The sequence below is a fragment of the Sciurus vulgaris genome (genome assembly GCF_902686455.1).
Source record: "Sciurus vulgaris genome assembly, chromosome: 15".
In the NCBI taxonomy this organism is placed as follows: Eukaryota; Metazoa; Chordata; class Mammalia; order Rodentia; family Sciuridae; genus Sciurus; species Sciurus vulgaris.
Window position 1 is genome coordinate 64,818,725 of NC_136476.1, and position 22,951 is coordinate 64,841,675.

The 22,951-nt window shown below is 37.0% G+C and overlaps 1 protein-coding gene across 1 annotated transcript in view; it reads left to right on the forward strand.

Moving 5' to 3' along the window:
• The window catches only part of RAD23B (RAD23 homolog B, nucleotide excision repair protein), a 42,042-nt gene extending 23,637 nt beyond the window's left edge, over positions 1–18,405 (forward strand). The window contains exons 5-10 of the mRNA XM_079112268.1: positions 1,092–1,147; positions 6,764–6,891; positions 11,236–11,371; positions 12,371–12,498; positions 13,210–13,380; positions 16,591–18,405. Coding sequence (XP_078968394.1) covers positions 1,092–1,147; positions 6,764–6,891; positions 11,236–11,371; positions 12,371–12,498; positions 13,210–13,380; positions 16,591–16,704 — 733 coding nt within the window. The 3' untranslated portion in view covers positions 16,705–18,405. The remainder of the gene's footprint in view (positions 1–1,091; positions 1,148–6,763; positions 6,892–11,235; positions 11,372–12,370; positions 12,499–13,209; positions 13,381–16,590) is intronic.
• The last annotated feature ends 4,546 nt before the right edge of the window (positions 18,406–22,951 follow it).

The following is a 22,951-nucleotide window of genomic DNA, read 5'->3' on the forward strand; positions in this document are numbered from 1 at the left end:
GTGCCACCACACCTGGCTCCACACATTATTTTTACTGTCTAGTTGTTGAAGAAACTTCACATGTACCAAAAGATTGTTGTGATCATAATCATATTGGGTATTATGTTGCTGGGTACTTTCCTAAGCACTTTATTAGTAGTAACCATACCTGTAACACTTTGGACTATTTGCTACTATCATAGTTGCCCTCATGGTGTTGATGGAGAAACTGAGGCCTTAGAAAGTTTAAGTAATTTATGAATCAAACTTGTATTCCCTAACTTTTGCTATGCTACAGAGGCCTTCTCAGAACTCTGAGATACAATATTTTTGTTTTTAAAATTGAATTGGAGGTATAAGAGTGTATGTGTGTTCATTTAAACTTCTAATTACTACCTTTGTCACATTTGTAAACTTAGTTTATTTTTCTTCATGGTCTTGTGTAACTTGTTAATTTTTTATACTAGACTCATCTTGAATTCCGCAACAGAGAAACTTACTTTTTCAGTTGGTTTCCTTTAGGTTAGAACTTGAGGGCTGGGGAGATAGCTCAGTTGGTAGAGTGCTTGCCTTGAAGGCCCTGGGTTCGATCCCCAGCACCGCAAAAAAAAGGGAACTTGAATCTATTCCACATCTGCATTCTTTTTTCACATGCTATATTCATTGACATGTATGTGTTATCATTTGGAGTTTGTCTGTAAAACTTCAGTGTGGAGTTTCCAGCCTCATTTGTTTCCTGCATGTGCCATTTTCCAGTGTATTGCATTTGATATTTCTCTGTTGCAACTTGATTTATTAATTTTTTAAATTGTCCATTATTATCTTTTCATATTCCTTAGTTAGAATCAGCTGTCTATAAAGACATTATTTTGTAACTTTGGACTTTTTAAATGAGTTCTCAAAATGGAAGATTGAGATTGAAAAATTTTCTCAAACTTAAAATGTTAACAGTGAAATTTTGGGGTTTAACCTGGAAAAGACTGTTAAAGCACTATAGACGAACTTTCATATTAAAGACAAAGAATCTCTTTACAAATGGGATAGTTACTAAACTAATATAAATTAAATTTTACATACTTAGTGAATGTGGTTTTTCTGAAAACTTTTTACAGTACATCAGGAGATGCTTCTCGGTCAAACCTTTTTGAAGATGCCACAAGTGCACTTGGTAAGTATTTACCTTGAATATCACCTTAGAGATAAGGAAGAAGTTTAAGTACCACTTTGTAAGATTATGATAATGTGTTAATTTTCATGGTTTCTTATAGTCTAGCTGTAAAATAATTGATCTAAATAATTATTCAGTAGGGATGTCACCAAAGACTACAATATTTTTATTTTGTCTTTCAAAATTCACTCTTACAGTTAATGTTAAGCATAGTCCTTTTCTTAAAGCAAGTAATTTTTATTTTCTAATGTGAATTTGTTACAAAGTATTTTTGAAAGGATATAAAATCTTCCATCTGCTCCCCTTCTTCACATTTATTCACCTGTAGCTTTCTTCCCTATTGACCCTAGTGATTCTCATTTATATCTTGTCCCTTCTATTGACTTATAGCAAAAATGCCTTTTTGTTCTTTTAATTCTACCTGCCGAATACAGCCTTTCCCTCTTCTTTCACTCCTAATTTTTCAAAATCCACTTCCCTCAGGCCCTGTCCTCCTCCCTTGTGGGATCTGTAGTATTGTTCCTGCTGATTATTGTTTTATTGTCTGGGAACAGGTGGAATCAGCAGCCTCAGTGGAGTGGGGCTCCTGTAGCAGTAGGATTCCAACAGTAGCGCCTATGGAGATCTAGGGTTGGTCCTCTGACTTCACTGGGCTTGAACTCCCTGATGCCCTCATGTTCTATATAGCGGCAAGTCAGTTGTTTAAGTCAGCAGTCTAACATTGCATGAATATATCAAAACCAGATTTCCATCTTTGAGGGACTGCTAACTGGGACTGCTTCACCACCAAGTGCTATAGCAGTTGACATTTAGTCAGGAAGACAGAAATTGCTTTACTTCAAACATAGAAGGGCTGAATCTTAGGAAATTATTACAAAGGTTTTGGAACAGCTGTAAAAGGAAGTTACCCAGAAAATGGTAAACTGTTCTGTAGTTTCAGAGCTGGAGTCACCCGGCACAAGCCCCTAAAACTGCTTAAAGCTCTGGCTGCTGCTGCTACGTCTAACCTCTGCTGGCATTGGCGAGTCTTACTTTTGCATCTTTTTGTCTCCTGGAGCACCCCTTCTCAACTTTCTGGTCCCAGAGGTCTTTGTTCTTGTTTTCCCCTTGTGTCTCAGGATTGAACCCATAGCACTCAACCACTGAGCTACATCCCAGCACTTTTATATTGAGAGTGCCTAGCCTTGCACTCTTGATTCTTCTGCTTCAGCCTCCCAAGTAGCCAGGATTCAGGGGTGTGCCACTGCCATTTGTTCTATAATCTTTAATCTACCTGGTCTCTGGATTGCTTCCCTGCTTCTTCAAACTTTCCTTCTTTGATATTGACAGACACTGTTCTTTTTCTGATCTATACCTTACACCATCCTTCTCAGGCTTGCTAATTAATTATTTTTATTTTACCTGACCCTAAAATATGTAGGTTTTCTATGGTTCTGTTTCTAGACCAGAGTTCAGAGTTTACACTTTGGGATGGCCAGTACCATGCACTTACCATAATGTGTCCCCAAGTTTTAACTGCATTATACAGACCTCCCTCTGAGCATCTAGATTCATTTGTTTAAACTGTCAATTAGAAAGCCTTTGTCCTTCATTAATATATTTCAGATTGACTCAACTTTTTATTCCCCTCATCAATTCTTTTCCTTTGTTTCCTAACTTGCTTACACCATCATCTATTGTCCTCTGCTTACCTTGGCCCAGTGAGTCTCAAGTCTCCAGCATATTTGTTTCCATTGCCACTCAGTTGCCGTAGTTCAGTTTCTTACCCAGACTCCTAACATTGTTATTTTCTTTGTTCTTAAATTTTTTACAGACTGCATTTTGATTCATTGTACACAGATGGGGTACAACTTTTCATTTCTGTGTTTGTACGCGATGTAGATTCATATCGTTTGTGTAATCATACATGTACATAGGGTACATTTCACCATTTTTCATCCCCCTGCATTTCCTTCTACATAATCTAAAATTCCACCATTCTTCTCTCACCGCCCCCCACCCCCATTATATATCAATATCCACTTATCAGGGAAAACATTTGACCTTTGGTTTTTTTTTGGGATTGGCTTATTTCATTTAGCATGATATTCTCCAATTCCATCCATTTATCTGCAAATACCATATTATTATTCTTCGTTATGGCTGAATAATATTCCATTGTGTATCTTATACCACAGTTTCTTTATCCATTCATCTGTTGAAGGGCATCAAGAAATCAAAGCAAGAATCAATAAATGGGATGGAGTTAAACTAAAAAGCTTTTTCTCAGCAAAGGATACAGTCAATAATGTAAAAAGAGAGCCTATAGAGTGGGAGAAAATCTTTTCCACATGCACTTCAGATTGAGCACTTATCTCAAATTTATAAAGAACTTACAAACTTTACATCAAAAATATAAAGAACCCAGTCAATAAATGGGCCAAGGAACTGGACAGACACTTTACAGAAGAAGACATACAGGTGATTAATAAATATATGAAAAAGGGTTCAACATTTCTAGTAATTAAAGAAATGCAAATTGAAACAACTCTAAGATTTCATCTTACTCCAGGTAGAATGGCTGCTATCCGGAACACAAACAATAGATGTTGGCATGGATGTGGGGGGAAAGGCACACTTTTACATTGCTGGTGGTGTTGCAAATTGGTGCGGCTACTCTTTTTTTTTACTTCTTAATAACGTGATTAATTGAAAAACAAGACTTCAGGGGGCGTGGTATAATGACTGGGTGTGGGGGACTCTGCACTCTTTTAGTCTGTGTGTATCTTTGCACTATGACATACCATCCATTGATACCTTAGTAATCTCTCAGCCTCAATTTCCTTGTATTTACAAGGAGATAAGAGTAAACCTTTCTCATTGGATTGTCATGAGAACTAAATGAAATGTACCATGTTAAAATAATATAGTTATAATCCTCCACATGTCTTAATTTTGTTGATACTGATACCTATTTCTCTATCTGGAAACTAGGTGATGGGGAGAGTATTTTGCCACCTTCTGTGGATTTGTGCTAGAATTACATCAGTGGATGATTAGGAAAATAAAAAACATTAAAAAGTAGCCAGGAGCAGTGGCACACACCTGTAATCCCAGTGACTCGAGAGAATGAGACAGGAGGATTGCAAGTTCAAGGCCAGCCTCAGCAGTTTAGTGAGGTCCTAAGCAATTTAGCAAGACCCTTTCTCAAAATAAAAACTAAAAAGTGCTTAGTGGTTAAGCACTCCTGGGTTCAATCCTTGGTGTGTGCGTGCGTGTGTGCAGACACACACAGTTAGAAAGTGTTTATGGGATGGGAAAATAAAGATCATGGATTCATATGTGTGTGTTTGTGTTTAACTGTATACCTGAGATTGTGTGCTTTATAAAGAAAGGTATATTTAGCTTACAGTTTTGAAGGTTTAAGTGTGGAGTATGTGGTGCTGGCACCTGCTCATCTCTGTTCTGTTAAAGGCCCCATGGAGGCATCACAATGGCAGAAGTCTAAGAGGGAGAGATCCTGTGGGCAAGACAAGAAACCAGAGAGCACAGAGGGGCTCTTTTTAATTCACTTTTAGATAACCGAAGGTCCCCATCTCTCATTCTGTCACAGTGGGCACTAAGCCTCTAACACTTGAATCCTTGGAGGGACAAACTTTATATTTAGGGTTGTTTTAGCTGTGAAATATCTTTAGGTTTTGGAAGTCTGTAGAAAAAAAAAATTTTTAGATAGTGTCAGTGACACTGCAAAATGACATTGTACCCTGTGCATCTGAACCTGTGTTTGGATAGGGGATGAGGAAAAAAAATTATGAATCATGATAAATGATATTAATACAGAGAGCTTCTACAGTGGAAAACAGAGTTCTACTTAGGATAGCTGGGCTATACCTCTCTAATGCTGTAACTTTTGATTTTAGAACTGGAGTGTATGAAGGACATGGCTATCCAGAGAAGGCTATACACATGAAGGCTCTGGGCAGGGAAAAATGACTTGTTGAGTAACTCGGATAGGATGGTTCTGGTGACAAAAAGGAGGATTACTGGTTTTTTGCAGCTGGCTAAAGAATGGGTTGTAGGTGTGACACAATGTAATCCAGACCAGTGGTTGTTGTGGGCTGATCTTGAGTGAGGGCAGTAGGAAAAGGAGCCAGATGGATTTGGGTTATGATTTAAAGATGGGAGCGACCAGATCCACTGGTAGATTAGATGTGGAGAGGGGGGTAAAGAAATTGAAATGATCAAGCTTTCTGGTTCAAGCACTTGGGTGGATCGGCAGACAGTGGAGGGGGACACATTTAAGGGAAAATCTCTATTGGAATTAGTTAAGGAATGAGTGGAATGTGAGGAATTGGACACAGCATGTGTGAACAGCTGTGGCATAGAAGGAAGAGAGCAGACAGATGCACCAGTTGCTGAAAGAGATGGGGATGGAGTCATGGGGTGCTGTGTAAGGAAGACACACAGGACATATGTAGTTGTTGTAGTTGATCAGGATGATTACTCAGGGAGTGAAGGGTAGAAGATAGAGAAGGGAGAGGGTAACCAGATCTGATTCTTTGAGGTGGCAATAATGGCAATAGTTCCCAGAACACAAATAAAGGAGGAGATAATTTTAAGTGAGGTGATATTAGTGGGGAAACAGCTTTCATTTGATAATTTTGATAAGTGTTGTCTGCTGTTCATGAAATGTGAGGTAGGTCAACTGCAAGGGAAGATTGGAGAGAGTCTTTGGGCATTGACTTACTGGAATAATAACAGTGTTGGGTAATATATGAGATTCTAACTTTCTGGTTACTAACCACCTTTCCCCAACTTTTTTGATAATAAAGATCAAAAGAAAACTGCCAATTTGCTACATTAGAGTCAGTTGCTTGAAATGCCCGTTTTCAAAATTGAGTTCATGTGTTTCTTCTCATAGGTTGTCTTCCCTAACCTGCTACTAAATCTAGCATGTGTTTACCACTGAGCTACATTTGCCGCCCAGTCTGCTGATAATTCTCTCTTAATTTGTACCTGATGTTTCTTTGTACTTAGGAAATATTATAGTTTTATACTGGCTTTGTAATAAGTTACCACAAATTTAGTGGTATAAGACAACCCAGACTTACTATCTTACAGTATTGGAGGTTATAAGTCTGACACAGGTTTGGGTTCTTTCTGGAGATGGGGCAAGAACTCCTTCTTTGTCCTGTTCATCTTCTGGAGACTTCCTACATCCTATAGTTTATGGTCCCTTTCTCCATCCTCACAGGCAACAGCATAGCTTTTCTCTCCTGCTTTTGCCCTCTTAACCTCTCTGCCTCCCTCTTCTACTCACCCAGGAAGTCCACAGGGAATGCCTTATCTTAAAGTCAGCTGATAAAGCAACCTCAATTTTACCTACAGGTTCACTTGCCCTTTGCCAGGGCATGTTTTTTTAATCCTTAGTCCAGCAACATGGACATTTCTGGGGGATTATTATTCTGGATCATTATTCCGCGTACTTAATATATGTTGTAATTTGTATTGTTAATTTGTTTTTGTAATCCTAGCAGTATTATCAATACACTGTATACATGTATACACTTAAGAAATGTATAGAGAATGTTCATTAAATGTTCCATTCTCCTCCCCACCCCCACTCCCGATTTTTAGTGACAGGTCAATCTTACGAGAATATGGTAACTGAGATAATGTCAATGGGTTATGAACGAGAGCAAGTAATTGCAGCCCTGAGAGCCAGCTTCAACAACCCTGACAGAGCAGTGGAGTATCTTTTAATGGTGAGAAACATTTTAGTTGTTTTTTATTTATTTATTTTTTTCATTGTTTGCTTGAGATCAAAATCTCAAAAGATTTTAAAGGAAAAGTTAACAATTCACTAAAGGAGAATACTGTATGATAGATAATTTGCTTAATGCTTTTATTTTTCATAGAATGTTAACATTTTGTGTTAATAAAAAGGAGCCTTTTCTAAAAGATTCTGGTACAGTTTTCATTAGGAAGAAACGTGGTTAAATGAGTTATAAAATTGGCTGTCCATTTGGAGTAATATTTTGTATTCTTAAATATGTGTTGGGGACAAGGAGCATGTTTTTGATCCAATAGGGCCACATTTTAATAGTGTTTTGATTCCTAGCATCATCTTGGATGAATTATTTAGAGAGGAAAAAAAAAAGTTGCCAGCTTTGAAAAATTGGAAGATTTCATATAATACTTAGATTTCGGGCTTATGTGGATACACTTTGGTTTGTTTGGGGCTTTTTAAGGGGGGGTTATTTCTTTGTTTTGGGGGGATTTTGGTTTTGTTTATTTTTCATTTTGAGACAGGGTCTTGCTAAGTTGTTGAGGCTGCCCTCTGACTTGGGATCCTTTTGCCTCAGCCTCCAGAGTTGGGATTATACATGCGTGCCTCCATGCCCCATGAGCTGACTTTTGAACCATTAGGGACAGGTGTTAGATTAGGAACCTTTAATTCACCATCTTATTCATTCTTATACCCATCTTGCATTTTGATGTGTGAAATTCCCTGCCCTGGTTCTGTTGACATTTGAATTTGCTAGTTAGTTTGCAGTCAATAACAGTTAAGGGACTTTTTGAACAGGTCCCTGCCTTTTTTTTTTTTTTTTTTTTTTTTTTTAAATTGTAAACAAATGGGATACATGTTGTTTCTTGATAAAAGTTTTTGAGAAATAGGTTATTGTGGATATTTGAAGCCCTTGAGATTTTATTGGCATGAATATCTACCAGTTTTATAGATGTGTTTTACAGTCTAAAATAATGCAGAATTTTGGAATGATGCTGGGTTAACTATATTATTAATCTTAAATTTTCATTCTGTAATTTTCTTTGGTGTTCTGAGGTTTTGATCTAAGTGAATTGCCACAAAGACCATTTCCTATCATAACAACTCTGGGGAATACATATCACAATGTAACCCATTTCTTTGTTCCTAGGTTGCACTTCTGTTGGAAATTCCTTTCTAGTAGCCAGCTAGCCTCAGGAAAGCCTCAATTATTTCCCCTGTATGGGGGATTGAACCCAGGAGAACTCTACCACTGAGCTGCATTCCCACCTTTTAAATTTTTTATTCTGAGACAGGGTTTTTCTAAGTTACCTCTGCTGACCTCAAACTGTAGATCCTCCTAAGCCGCTGGTATTACAGGTGTGCACTACTGCACCCAGCAGTATCAGATGTTTTGATCTAATATATGTTGAATTTTGAGGTGTAAAAAAATGAATTACTGTTTCGAAAGCAACTGAATTTTAAAACTGCTATGTAGAATTAAATGCAAGTATGTATACGGATGAAATAAGTTCATGAAACAGTTTAAAGTGTTTGAATATATTTATCGTTGGTTAAAAAAAGACTACCTTTAATTGTTACTAGTTAACATATACGTGAGAATGAGTGGAAAGAAGATATGAATTATTGGTCACTTACCTAATAAAAGGTTATATGGTGTATGAGAAGTACAAGCTATAGCAGTGTTGATTTACTTTTTATTTTAACAAACCTGTTTATTTAACAAAACTGAGAATTTGGGTGGAAACTCTAGATCCTAAATCTATATATAGTTTGTTAGCACTTAGTGACTTCATTGAGGGCTTGAATTGGCAGCCACTCTCAAAAATGCTCATTTCTTTTAAATTTTTTTTTTTCTTTCTTCCTTTCTTTTCTTTTTGTCTTTTTTTTTTTGAGACAGGGTCTTGCCAAGTTTCCTAGGATGACCTCAAACTTGTGATCCTCATGCCTTAGCCTTCCAAGTAACTAAGGTTATGCTTTTAACACCAGATCCAACTCAAAATCTAAGAATTTAATAAAGACCTTTTAATAGTAGTAATGGTAAAATCTATAAGTATTCTGTATCATAACGGGTTGTCCCAAAAGTGTTAGTGCAGTTTTAAACTATAACAGCTCAAGAAGGTAAATGCCTCAAACACAGAAAAAGCATCAACTAAAATTTAAATTAAATTTCTTTAATATCTATGAATATTAAATTTTGTGATTTTTGGAAATAATTCTTTATATGTGGTACTTTCTGGCACTTTCTTAGAACTGTGGATCAGTAAAAAAAAAAAAATACCGTCCTACTTGGCTGTATTAGTCACCTGATCTGTATCCATTTGACTTTTTTTTTTTTTTTTTTTTTTTATTAACTTTAAGCAGTTTGTATTACACAAAGGTTGTCACATAACTGGATATTTCTCTACTTTGTACACAGTTATTCTTCATAGAAAGATTTCTTCTAACTTCTCTTCTGGTGATGGCAAGCACTAAGATCCTGATTTTAGCAGAATTGTAGTAGAAATGTCCCAGTGATTTAAAGTGAAAGCAGTACATTGGTACTTTGTTCTTGCACCCAGTATCAGGAATATACAAATGTCTTTTTATTCAAAAACACAAAATAAATTATCGCAGACAATGACAGCAGTAAACCATTGTATATTGTCAACTGAAGTTACTGGTGAAAAGCCCTTGTTGAACTTCCTATCACAGTTCATTAATAATGGTAAAGCACTATTTTTGAGAGTTAGAACATATTGCCTCTCATATTATCTCCCATTACACTCATTCCAGAGTCCATCTCCTCAGGAATTTCTCTGACTACAGCTTTTTTTGCTTTAAATTAACAGGGAAGGGCTAGGGTTGTAGCTCAATGGTAGAGTACTTGCCTAGCACACAAAAGCACTGGGTTCCATCCTCAGCACTGCATAATAACAAAGAAAATGTATTGTGAAAAAAGTTCTTAAAAAAAAAAAAAAAAAAGCTAACAGAAGCCCCACCCCACCTCAGCAACATTCATTAAAGCAGTTCTTACAACTTGTGTTTGATCAGTTTGTTTTCCACCATATTCACAAAATCTCCAATCTTGAAGGATTTTTTAAACTATGAAAGATCATTTAACACCTGCATTCTTAGCATGGTCATTGTAGGAACCATGACAAATTATACATACACAGTGTATAACTTATACTAATTAGGATCCCATTCTTGGAGTTTTACATGATGTGTAGTTTCACTGGGCATGTATTAATATATGAACGTAGGAAGATTCTGACTTATTCTACTGTCTTTCCTATTCCCATCCCCCCCCCCCTTCCCCTTTTTCTAACCCAGGGAAATTCTATGCCTCCCCCTGCCCCCCCATTGGGTTAGCATCGCATATCAGAAAGGACATTCTGCCTTTGGTTTTGTGGGATTGGCTTATTTCACTTAGCATGATAGTTTCTAGTTCCATCCATTTTCCTCTGGTATTTTTGTATTTATCCTTTAAATTGATTGACCTAGCCACATTCACATCATCTTTCATTAGTCTCAGACTTCCCCAGCTCTGTGGAATAATTATTGTTTTTACTTTTGACCCCATTGTAACTGCTATTTTGCTACAAGGTCCTCACCTTGAAACATTAAGGCTCAGGCATCTGCACCAAATTTTAACTCTTTTGTATAAGCCCCAGTGAGATGAAGAGTCAGTGCCCTGGACACTGATCTCACCTGGTGAAGGACTATGGGTAATCAAAGCATTTCTGTGGGGTATTGGCAGAGAGTGCACATTGTGAAGCAAGCCATTGGCAGCTAGTGAGGGAGAGTTGACCTCCCCCCCAACACACACACACACACCAGGAGTCATTTCAGAACTGTCATCTTTGGATGGTCTTAAGGCTGTAGTTACAAATTAGCTCTTTGTGTCACTGAGCAATAGTTGCTGAAATTTTCTAAGAATTTCAAAATCAACTAGAGCAATGTACAGCTTAAAACCTTGGTTTAGTGTTAATAAAATACATATCAATATTTTAAAATTTAAAATAATTAGATGTGACTGGTGGGTATCTTATTGGACAGGGCAAATAGAGAAATTTCCATCGTCTTGGAAAATTCTGTTGGGCAGTGCTGCCTTTTACTATTGCATTGTGAGTACTATACCACACCCAGGCCATGTCTAATCTAATTCAAATCCATGCAGTTTAATAATCCTTTACTTTTAATTGAAGTAGACATCTGTTTTATGCTTTTTGGAAATTAGACAGGGATATTTAATAGACTATCAGTCTTTCATTGGTATAATAATATTTAGCTAATGTGGTATGATGGGATGTCTTAAAGCTTGGAAATTGTGTTGTAGGGAATCCCCGGAGATAGAGAAAGTCAAGCTGTGGTTGAACCTGCTCAGGCCACTGGTACTGGGGCTCCTCAGTCTTCAGCAGTGGCTGCAGCTGCAGCAACTACGACAGCAACCACTACAACAGCAAGTTCTGGAGGTAAAGTGGAATCTCTTGGATAAGGAGATGGTTGTCATCGATTAAGAGGGGCATCATTTCCAAAGCATTTAGATAACTGAAAATAAGTTCTCTATTTACTAAAGAGGGGTCCAAAAGAAATTTTTCCAAGTGTGTGTAAAAGATAATTTTGCATGTTTTGCCCATCAGTGCTGTAGAAGAGCATAATTTGTTTAGTTTGTTCTAAGGAAAAGATGCTTCCCAGTTTTCATTTAGGGTTACATTCTGAAACCATTCAAAATGCTCACCTTGTGACAGGATCTTAGTAGTTATCATACAACTTAGGAAATGAAACCCTAAGAGTTGACCAATTCCTAAGAATCTCCAATTATCTAAAGAGAACATAACTTGAAGTCAGGGTTCCTTACTGGTCAGTATCATCCTTCCATTGCCATAGATCTAACTTCAGAGCAAAGCCTGGAGCCTGTGGTAGGCCCACAGAAGTACTAAATACCTTTCTCACTCTGGCTTAGTATTTCCTGAGAATTCGAGTTTAGATTGTGTTTTTTAAGGATTTTTTATTATATAGTCAAGTGCCACATAACATTTCATTTAACACCAGTGGTCCCATAAGATTGCATTCCTTAGTGACATCATAGCTGCCTTAGTTTGTACAGTATAGTCTGTGATGTTCATACAGTGACAGAATCACCTAACCACATATTTCTTAGACTATATACCTGTCCTTAAATGAGAACTATATAATAAAGGAATGGGCTTTTTGTTTTTGTTAGTTTTGGTATATATTTTCCATAGGAACTTTTGAACAATTGGAGCAAATTTTAATGCTTTTTATTCTGAGAGATTACAGGTAGAACACAGATTCTTAGTTATTTTTTGGTAGTAGTACCCAGGGAAATTGTAGGAAGTTTATCTGAGAATTCATTTTTTACTGATGGTATTTGCTGTATAAATACAATTTAACCAGCTCTCTTTTATATATTTACTACTTTTATTTTTAAATGTCTGTGTGTATTTCAGGGCATCCCCTTGAATTTTTACGGAATCAGCCTCAGTTTCAACAGATGAGACAAATTATTCAACAGAATCCTTCCCTGCTTCCTGCATTGCTACAACAGATAGGTCGAGAGAATCCTCAGTTACTGCAGGTGATTATGTAATCAGTGTTAATTTGCAAAGTGGATTTAGAATGTATTGCATTTTGAAAAAGTCCATGAACATCCTTCCCCCTCCTCACCAATTCTTGAGAATGATTAGATCCAAACTATACTCAATAGAATCTTATGCTCTATATTAGATGTATTGAAAAGAAGTTGAGATATAGAAATTGTATTAATTTCAGTTTGTCAGATAATAAGTTTTTAAAACATTTTATATCTTCCTTTTGTAGATTCCCAGTGTACATTATTAACATTAGAGAATCAGAGAAGCTATTCAATTTTAAATTGCTTTAATTTTTATTTTTTGTGGTACTAGGAATTGAACCAGGGCTTCACACATGCTAGGCAAGCACTCTACCACTGAGCTACACTCGACCCCTTTATTAAATTTTATTTTGAGATGGGGTCCTCACTAAACTGCTGAGGCTGGCCTAGATCTTGAGATCTCCTACTTCAGCCTCCAAAGTAGCTGGGATTTTAGGCATACATGACTGCTCCAGCTGCCACAACTTTTTAACATTAATTTTAGGGGAGGAACATTTATGAAAGATAATTTGAATTCTCTTCCCTGTTTACCTAATGCAAAAGTGCTGGACTCCTTTAATAATAACAATAATAATAATAGGTAAGAAATTACTCTAAAATAAAATATTGCTGTTTTCCTGAAGATATTATTTTCCTCTGTCCTTCAAATCACAGCAAATTAGCCAACACCAGGAACATTTTATTCAGATGTTAAATGAACCAGTTCAAGAAGCTGGGGGTCAAGGAGGAGGAGGTGGAAGTGGCAGTGGAGGAATTGCAGAAGCTGGAAGTGGGCATATGAACTACATTCAAGTAACACCTCAGGAAAAAGAAGCTATAGAAAGGGTAAGTTTCCCTAAAAATAAAAGTGTGGCTCCTTATTCACAATAACCATATTTCAGGTGCTTAGTAGACACACGGGGCTAGTAGATAACTACTGGAGAGAACACAGCTAGAGCATTTCCATTCACGATAGAGAATTCTTTTACACAAAACCAAATAGAACCTAGCCCTGGAGACCCCCGTTCCCCCACCTTGTCCTTTGTAAAGTCATAGGACTACAAGTAAAGTGCTTTTCTTACATGAAACATGTATACATATATTAATAAACTACAAATTTCATTGATATTTTAAAATTCAAGGAAAAAAATCTGAATATATATATACCTGATTCTGAATTATTTCTATTTCACATTTTGCTTGGCTTTGTCACTAAAATATAAAATAAATATGTTTGTGAATTATATAAGAATTATGTTCAGTATATATCATATTCCAGCTATCCTGATTTTCTTTGCATCCTTCCCCCCCCCACCCCCCACCCTTTGCACTGGTTACCAGTAAAGCTCATGGCACTGCAGTAACCTAGTTTTTATGATGCTGTGACTAGTTGTTCAATTTCTCTCTCATTTTTAATATGGTAAACAGGTAATCATCATACTTGCCCTTATTTTCCCAACGGTTTTGAGACGTAAATCGGATAAAGTGCATAACTTAAAAATACTTAAATACTTTTTAATACTTAAAAAGTCATCTGGGCAATAGTAATTTATCCTTATTTATTATACACAAGAGTGTTCAGGTTTTGCAATTGGGTATTTCCTAGATATATCTTCCCATCCTGCTACCACACTGAACTGGGAGTAGCATTCTATAATTCTGCTACACTCCCAACCCTTTTAATTTTCTTTATTTTGAGACAGAGTCTCACTGACTTTGAACTTGAGATTATCCTGCCTCAGCCTACCAATTTAGATATGGATCATTGCACCCTGCTAAAATATTTTTAATTTATGTCTTGACCTAATTTCTACCCCCCAATAATACAATTGAATAAACAGGGCTTGCTCAAATTATTTTATAGCAACTATTTTTATTTTGAGGTGAGGGTTATTGGTTTCTGATTTTGGTGTTTGGTAGGGTTTACTTTGTTTTGTTTTTCTAATTTTGCTTGTGCTTCTGAGAGAAAGTTGTTTATCTGTCCTTTCTGTTAATTATTAGTTTTTACATGTGAATCTATGATTCATTTTGAGCTGTTTTTTAAAAATGGTGTGAGTTGTGGGTATTTTCATTCTTTTGCATATGGATATCTAGCTACCTCCACACCGTTTGTTGAAAAGACTCTTTTTTTCCCAATTTTATTGTTTTGGCTCTCTGTTGACCACATGCGAGGGTTTATTTCTGGGCTCTCAGTTCTGTTCCATTGAACATGTGTTTATTCTTTTGCCATTACCTCATTTTCTTGATTACTGTGTCTTTCTAGTAATTTTTGAAATTGGCAAGTGTTGAGTGCTCTAATTTTTTTGTTATTTCCAAGGATTATCTTAGTTATTCTGGATTCCTTGCATTTGTTTCAATTTTAGGACCAGCTTGCCCAATTTTTGCCACCAAAAAAAAAAAAAAAAAGAATGAGGCTTCCTGAATTAAACAGGACTTGTGTTTATGTTTATTCTGGAGATGAATTTGGGGAATATTTTCTTGTTAATCATAAGTCTGACCAACTCATGAACATGGTATCTTTCCATTTGATAGATTTTCTATAATTTTTTATTAGTGTTCTATAGTTTTTCAGTGAGTTTTGTACTACTTTGTTTATTTGTTTTTGCTGTACTGGCAATGCTTAACCACTGAGCTATGCACACCCCCCTCTTTTTTTTAAATTTTTCTTAAAATGTTCCTGAATCCATTAGTCCTAGTAATTTACATACATGTTCCTTGGAATTTTCTATATACAAAATTATATAGTCTGTGAATAGAGATACTCTTTAAAAATGAATATTTTCCTTTTTTCTTGTCTGATTGTCCACCTAGAACCTCCAATGTATTATTGAGTAGAAGTTTTAAAAAAAAAAAAATTCATCTTTTCTGTTCCTTTATTTTCAACATTCTTATGTCTTCTAAAGTGTGTCTCTTACAGAAACATTTAGTCTGATTGTGCTCTATTGACTGATCTGCCTTTTATTTCAGCTGTCCCAGCTATAATCTGAACAAGACTTAGGTAACATCTCATTCTTTTAGTTTGTTATCCTTTCATGGATGAATAGATACTTATACTGAGTTGGGGTTTTGCCCAGTTCTTACAAGTCATTTTTAAAAATAGTCCAACATAGGGTGATTGAGACAGTTGAGAAGAAGGTTCATAAATAGCATCTTGCTGACAAATAATAGTACTTAATGAATTAGGTAATTGCCTTGAGTGTTTAAAACTCTTAGAAGCAGTGCATATTAAGTCACAGGTGATTTTTTTTTTTTTTTTTAATAGAATAGGAAAAGGAAATTAAGTAGCTGGTAACAACATTTAAAATGCTCTGCATGATCAGCAGTGAAAAATAGATGGTGGCACATACTGTAATATCAGCACACCAGGAGGCTGAGGCAGGAAGATCATGAGTTCAAATCTAGCCTTAGCAACTTGGTGAGATCCTGTCTCAAAATAAAAAGTATAAAAAAAGGCTGGGAATGTGGCTCAGTGTTGAGTGCCCCTGGGTTCAATCCCTGGTACCTTCCCCCCTCAAAAAAAATAGGCCACCATATGTCTTGATTTCAAAATAATCAGTCATCTGGTTTTCTAGTGTGAAGTATTAAATAAGGCAAGGAGATTGAGAGTAACATTTGATCCAAATGAAAGACATAAGTTTCATTAATAAATAAAACATTTACAACTGATTCATTGTGAAAAAGTCTTTCCAAGTGCTGTCATCCTTATCTTCACCCTTAAAGTACTAAAAGCCATTTGATTTACAAATTGCTGTGGGGTTGATTATTTTTAAACCATTACATTTAGCTTTCTGGTTTTTGGTGTTAGTGCCAAAGAGTATTTACATAGTACCTCCTATTTACATAGGTTACCTCCTAACCCTTGGGTTGGACAATGAATCCAGATTCAGATAGGACTGAATTCACACAAAAATTCTCAAGAGCTGTTGTTGTGGGTATTATGTTTTCAGGTAATGATCTGTCAGTAGTGCTATGCTGAAATCCAGAGTAAGTGAAGAAAATTCAAAGGGCTAGAATTGGTGGGTTACACTTAACTTTCTTCCTTTTTTTTTCTTCCAGTTAAAGGCATTAGGATTTCCTGAAGGACTTGTGATACAAGCATATTTTGCTTGTGAGAAGAATGAGAATTTGGCTGCCAATTTTCTTCTACAGCAGAACTTTGATGAAGATTGAAAGGGACTCTTTTGTATCTCATACTTCACACCAGTGCATTACACTAACTTTGTTCACTGGATTGTCTGGGATGACTTGGGCTCATATCCACAGTACTTGGTATATGGTAGTAGATTGTTGGGGTGGGGAGGGAGGGATCTAGATTATTGGGCAGGGATAAATACAGTGCATGTCTGCTTCCGTTAGCAGATGCCGCAAATCCACACAGTGTGTAAAATATTATACAACCAAAAATCAGCTTTTGCAGGTCTTTATTTCTTCTATAAAACAGTAGGTACCTTTTCCTAGGTTTCACTCTTTTTAGTGTACTAGATCCAGAAATTTAGTGTAATGCCCTGCTTTATATTTCTTTGACCTAATATTGGTTTCTGAAAGGATCTTTGCTACCTAGAATTTACAGTTTCTGTTTCATGGCAACACTGGATAATGCTTTTTAAAATTGAAAATAATTTTGGAGCAACTATAAAAAGAAATGCCAAATTATTGATGGTTATTGTTGCTGCTTCACATAAAATATAAAATTAATGTGTTAGGAAGCCCATTCTTTCATCTTAAGTACTTGGGGTGGGGGAAGGAAAAGGGGAAACTTTTTCTTAAATTGAAAATAATTACTGCTATTTTAAAATTTCTTGATCATTGAATGTGAGACCCTTCAAACATGATTTGAGAAGCTGTACAAGTATAGGCAGAGTTATTTTCCTGTTTACATTTTTTTGTTTGTTTGTTTTGGGGAAAAATTAGTAGGTGTCTAATTACTGTTTACTTCATTGTTATATTGCAGTAAAAAATTTAAAACCACCATTGCATGTTTGCTTTTGATGTATCCCTTTGTGAAATTAGCACTTTTGGGGCCAATAGAGAAATCCTGCATTCACTCTTCCCCGTTTCCTCAGCAAAAATGTGCTTATCAGCAAGTCGTGAGTCAAACCTGCTGTCTCTTTAAAACCCACAAAATGCTGAATCAGTTCAAAAATAATGCAAATGTTTCAAAACTGGGTTTCTGATATTTGTAAATGTTTTTCCTTTTTAGATAAGAATATATTACCATTAAGGTCATTAGTATTATATTGTTTTCAAAAAGAGGAGATGGACAGAACTATAATCCAGTGACTTTTACTGCATTAAAAAGACTGATTCGGAAGTCTTTTGGAAGGGTTGGGAAACGTGTCTGGAAAAGTACTTTGGAAAATATACAATCAAGATAACTCTTGGCATATTAAAAGAAAAACCTTGATAGCAGTGTTGGCTTTTATTTGGAATTTTTTCATCTCAATATTTTTCTTTGGAATCTCTTTCATTGACATTGATATTTGATCAGAAAGAGGGGGCAGATGTCTACTTGTTCAGTTTATCAAATCTATTTTCCTGAATAGAAACAAGACTATTTAAAGAAATAATATTTTTCCTACCATCTGAAAGTAAGAAGATGAATTTGCACAGACTTCTCCCTGCGTAATCTCTTGCAGTGTCCTTTACCTTTAGCACAGTTGGATGATGACTCTTTTAAGCTCTTAACGTCATGCACTCATAACCTGTCTTATGAAAATAAATGAAACCATGATTTTCCTTCATGATGTACCATGTTTAATTTTCCTGTGTTTATTCCATAAACATGATAGGCTTTTGGACTTTGTATTATCTGTATGTTTTATAATGGATCATGCATAATGTCTCAGGAGAATAAAATAGAAGATTCATAAATATGTTTAACTTTCAAGGTTGAACAATGGGTTTGGAAGAGGGGTGGCATTTCTGGTTGGAGAATGGAATACTGTCGCTTTTTTAGGACACTCTGCTACCTTGTTGCTCAAATCATAGTAAAAACTGGCAAGGGGGAAAAACAGCAGCCGCTTCTTTCCTCTGGAAAGTGACAGCAGAAGTTGGAGGCACGGAGCTTTTATCCTTGGACAACTACAGATAGTAGGATTTAATTACCGAAGACAGCTCAGGCCAAGATTTGGCCATTCCTTACATTACTTGTTTATCTACTTCTTAAAGAATCAGCTGAAACACCCTAAATGAAATAGGCTTTTTGTGCCTTTTGCTCTTATTGTTTAATTTACAAATAGTTTTGGTAACTCTCTTAATGTAAGTGGCTGTTTGATTTTGGAATTTTGCATTTGAGGTATGTTGTCAACTATTTCTTGAATACTTCTATTGTTTAGCTGCTCTGGAAAATGTGAGGAAGTCGTGAGTTTATGTTTGTAAAATTCTTTTGCCATCCTCTGATCAAATATTTCCTTGTTTAAAAATAATGAAGTTTTTCATCATATGATTTTTTTTTCCTGTACCAGATGGCTAGGATTCTAGAGAATTGATTATAAAGTATTTTCAATACATACAACATTGCATTTCTCATTTTTTAAATGATTCTCATAGAATCTTAGAGAGTGAAAGTTGACAATACCTCTGTTATGGATACTTGTATTTTATTCAGTAATTGGTGAATGTAACACATAGGTGGCCGGCATCATGATGTTGGGTCTCCTGATTCTTTTCTCAACCAATGCATCAACAAAGAGGATGCTTGGTGGGGATGTAAGCCAAGGTGCGTGAAGTCTGCTAGCAAGCTGCAGAATTCACCTTTTCCATACTTAGAGCAGCAAACCTAAGGCTGCTGTAAAACATGGAGCTCAGTTTTTAAGAATGAGTGATTCCTTGCCAGATCTCTTCTACGGGGTTCCCTAACCATGAGGTTTGGGTATGTGTACTTTCATTTGTCTTCTGTCCATTTTCCATTTTGCTATTCTAAGCCAGAAAACTGACCAACTATAGCCACATGAGCCAACTCTGACTTACCACCTGTAGTCTGAGCTGGGAATGAACTTTTTTTAATGGTATTTGAAAGAAATTTATCACATGAAATTTTATGATCCAGTCTCAGTGTAGTAGTTTTTTGAACCAATTACGCCCATTTGTTTACATTTTCTCTATAGCTACTTTCATTCTACTAAGGATTGCTATTGAATACTTGAAACAAAGACACTGACCTGCAAAACCTAAATTGAATTCCTACCTGGCCCATTACAGAAAGTTTGCCAGCCCGGTTCTAAACCAAGTAGACTATCGTATATTACATTGAATGATGCATTTTATTCCTTTCTTGGCCATTCTTGGACTCCTGACTTCAGGTCTTCACTATAGTTTTATTTCTGGTGACCATTACAACTTCTCAGAGGAGCTACATCATCCCCAGCATCTCCATTCAGGAGGATTCTATGCCTGATGTACTAGCCTCCTGGTGTCTAAGTGACTACTCAGATTAGTCTTCACCATTGCTCTCTACTTCCACTTCTTACAGTAAGATAGTGACATTCAGCACTGAGCATACTTTCAGAAGCACCTGGCATAGTGAAAAAGTTGCATGAATATGTGTGGAAATCCCATGGCCCCAGAACCAACCACAATGGGAAAAGAGTGGATGGAGCCCTGGAGGGAGGAGTACAACCTTGGGCCTGTTTGAATGGCATGGTCATTGTCAGGATTGTGGGTGTAGTTGAGGGATAGGAAGGCCAGTGACCAGAAGTCAGGAAACAAAAGCTTGGATTTGATGGGAAGAAACATTAACATTTGGGGAACTGCGAGGACAGTAATAAAGAATGACAGATGGTTGGGAAGCCTTCCCTGTGGGTAATTAGAAACAGTGGTCTAGTAGGTTTTTTGGTTTTTTGCTTAAGAGGGCTTTGGGAGGGTGAAACAGTCACATTTGCTTGGTCTCTTCCACTGAGTAGAGGAATAACAGGCCATTTTAATAGTTTCTATTGAATAGGTCTAACAGTGCCTTCCAGGAACACAGATAAGCCATCCCAGACTGATTTTTTTCATTCTCATTGACTGCTATAGACCTTCCTCATCTTCCTCTTCCACAGCTGCCCAGCTTGGGTAGAGGTGATCCTCCCAACCACCAGCAGCTCCACCTGTGTCCCTCAATGTGTTCCATAGGAACGGTCAACCCTTGGTATCCATGGGGGATACCCAGATCTGCAGATGCTCAAGCCACTTACGTGAAGTGACATTGTGTGTACCTGTGCGTATCCCCTGTATACATAAAACCATCTCTAGGTTACTTCACACTATTTAGGGAATGACAGTCTGAACAGATTTAAGAATAGGCACAATTTCTTTTCAGAAAATTTGTTTTGCTGCAGTTGGTTGGATCCATGGATGTGGAACCGTAGACATAGAGGGCTATCTACTCACCGTGGTGGAAAGATTGAGAAGCTCTATCCTACACTTTTTAAATTAGCTCTCTGGATGGGATTTTGTATAAGATGGATTTCTCCAGAAAAACAGCCAATAGGATAATTTCTTGTAGAAGTATGAAGTTTATTATCAAATTGGCTTACAGTTATGGAGGCCTAGAAGTCCCACCATGTGCTGCTGTCTACAAACTGGAGAACTGGAGAACCGAAGGCCAAAGGCCTGGAAAAGCTAGGATGGGGGACGCTGGTGTGTAAAATGGGAACCAGGAGTGCCAGTATCCAAGGGCAAAAGATGTCCAGCTCAAGAAGACAAATTGTTCCAATTGAATTGCCACCTTAAGGTTCAAGGAATGATGGATAAAAATACAGGATTAGGTTATTGACAGCTTCTACCTCCATAACAAAAGTGCAGCAATGTCTCAAAACTGCTTTTAAGGTGAGGCGCTTGCTTGCTTGTACATTGTAAAAGTTGTGTGTTTGCACTCACCAGCTGTTTCGAAGAACACAATGTATTACTTTAAAATTAATTGAAAAATTGCTGAGAATACTTGGTGTTGGGACAATGCCTTAAAACAGTTTGGTGTTGAGGCATTAATTTATTGAATGATTTCATGAGGATAAGTGATTTTTAAACTTGGGAGATTTTAGTCTACAGCGTTCATGTTTTTTTCAAATTTCTTTTTAATTAGATTTACTTCTGGTTTGGTGGCATTCTGACTGATTTTATAGTTTCTAATGCTAGGGAAATAAATGATCCTAAAGCAAAGTTAAATATTGCTAATGTATTATTTATTACTTTAACTGTAAAATTTGGTTTTCCTTTCCTTTTTTTTTGGTACAGGGAATTGAATCCATGGGCACTTTACTGCTGAGCTATATCCCTACCCCTTTTTATTTTTTGTTTTGAGACAGGTTCTCTCCAAGTTACTTAGGGCCTCGTTCAGTTCCCCAGGCTTGCCTTGTACCTGGGATCCTCCTGCCTCCACCTCCCTAGTTGCTGAGTGATCTTTACAGGAACTGCACAGAGAGCTCCCATTCACCTATTCACCCACCATCGCCTTGGAGAGGTCTTTAAATTTTCAATTGCCCTGCTAATGTCCTCTGTAGCAAAAGGATCTGCTCTAGCTAACACACTGCATGTAATCACACATGGCCCCTTGGTCCCCTTTCCTCGATCTTCATGACCTTACCATCTTTTGAGACCAAGACAGTTGCCATGGAATACCCCTCCAGCCATGTTCAGTAGTGGCCCTCAGCCCTGGACTCGGGGTGCGCGCGTGCTTCTGGAGAGAACGAAGCAGCACTGCTGTGCCCCTCACGGCATCCTGGGAGATGACACGGGCAGTCTGTCCATTTGTCCCATCACTGTGGTTCCCTTGGATTATTGTCCCTTTATATTTAACAAATACTAGTTAGTTGGTGATATCTGATATTTTGAGCCTTTGTACATATCCTTTTTTTTCCCCCTTCTGGTACCAGTGATGAACCCAGGGGTGCTCAACCACTGAGCCACATCCCCAGCCCTCATCAAAATTTCGCCCATTAATTTTAGCATCACTGATTTTCGGCATTCATTACTACTATAATGGTTGCCTGTGATGATTTTCAAATTTCACTCTAGGTATTGATGTTCCGTATTCTTACATTCTTTTTCCCCATTATTTGTATCTGAGTGGACTTGGATTTCTACTTTATTTGATGGTATATTTATTCCTTAACTAATTATTCTGTTGCTCAAATTGGCCCAGGTTTTGCCATCATGTGCTTTCTTAAAGCCGCTTCATTTTGACATGCCCTTGCCTGAGTATTTCCTTAATCCCTGGAACAGCTCCATTTCCCTTCCCTGGGCATTATATTTAGAAACCAAAACGTGGTACACACCCATAATCCCAGCTAGTTGGGAGGCTGAGGCAGGAGGATCACAAGTTCAAGGTCAGTCCAGGCAACTTAGCAGGACCCTGTTTCAAAGCAGAAAGACTGGGATATAGTTCAGTGGTAGAGCACCCCTGGGTTCAATCCCCAGGAAGGAAGAAACCAAACATTTT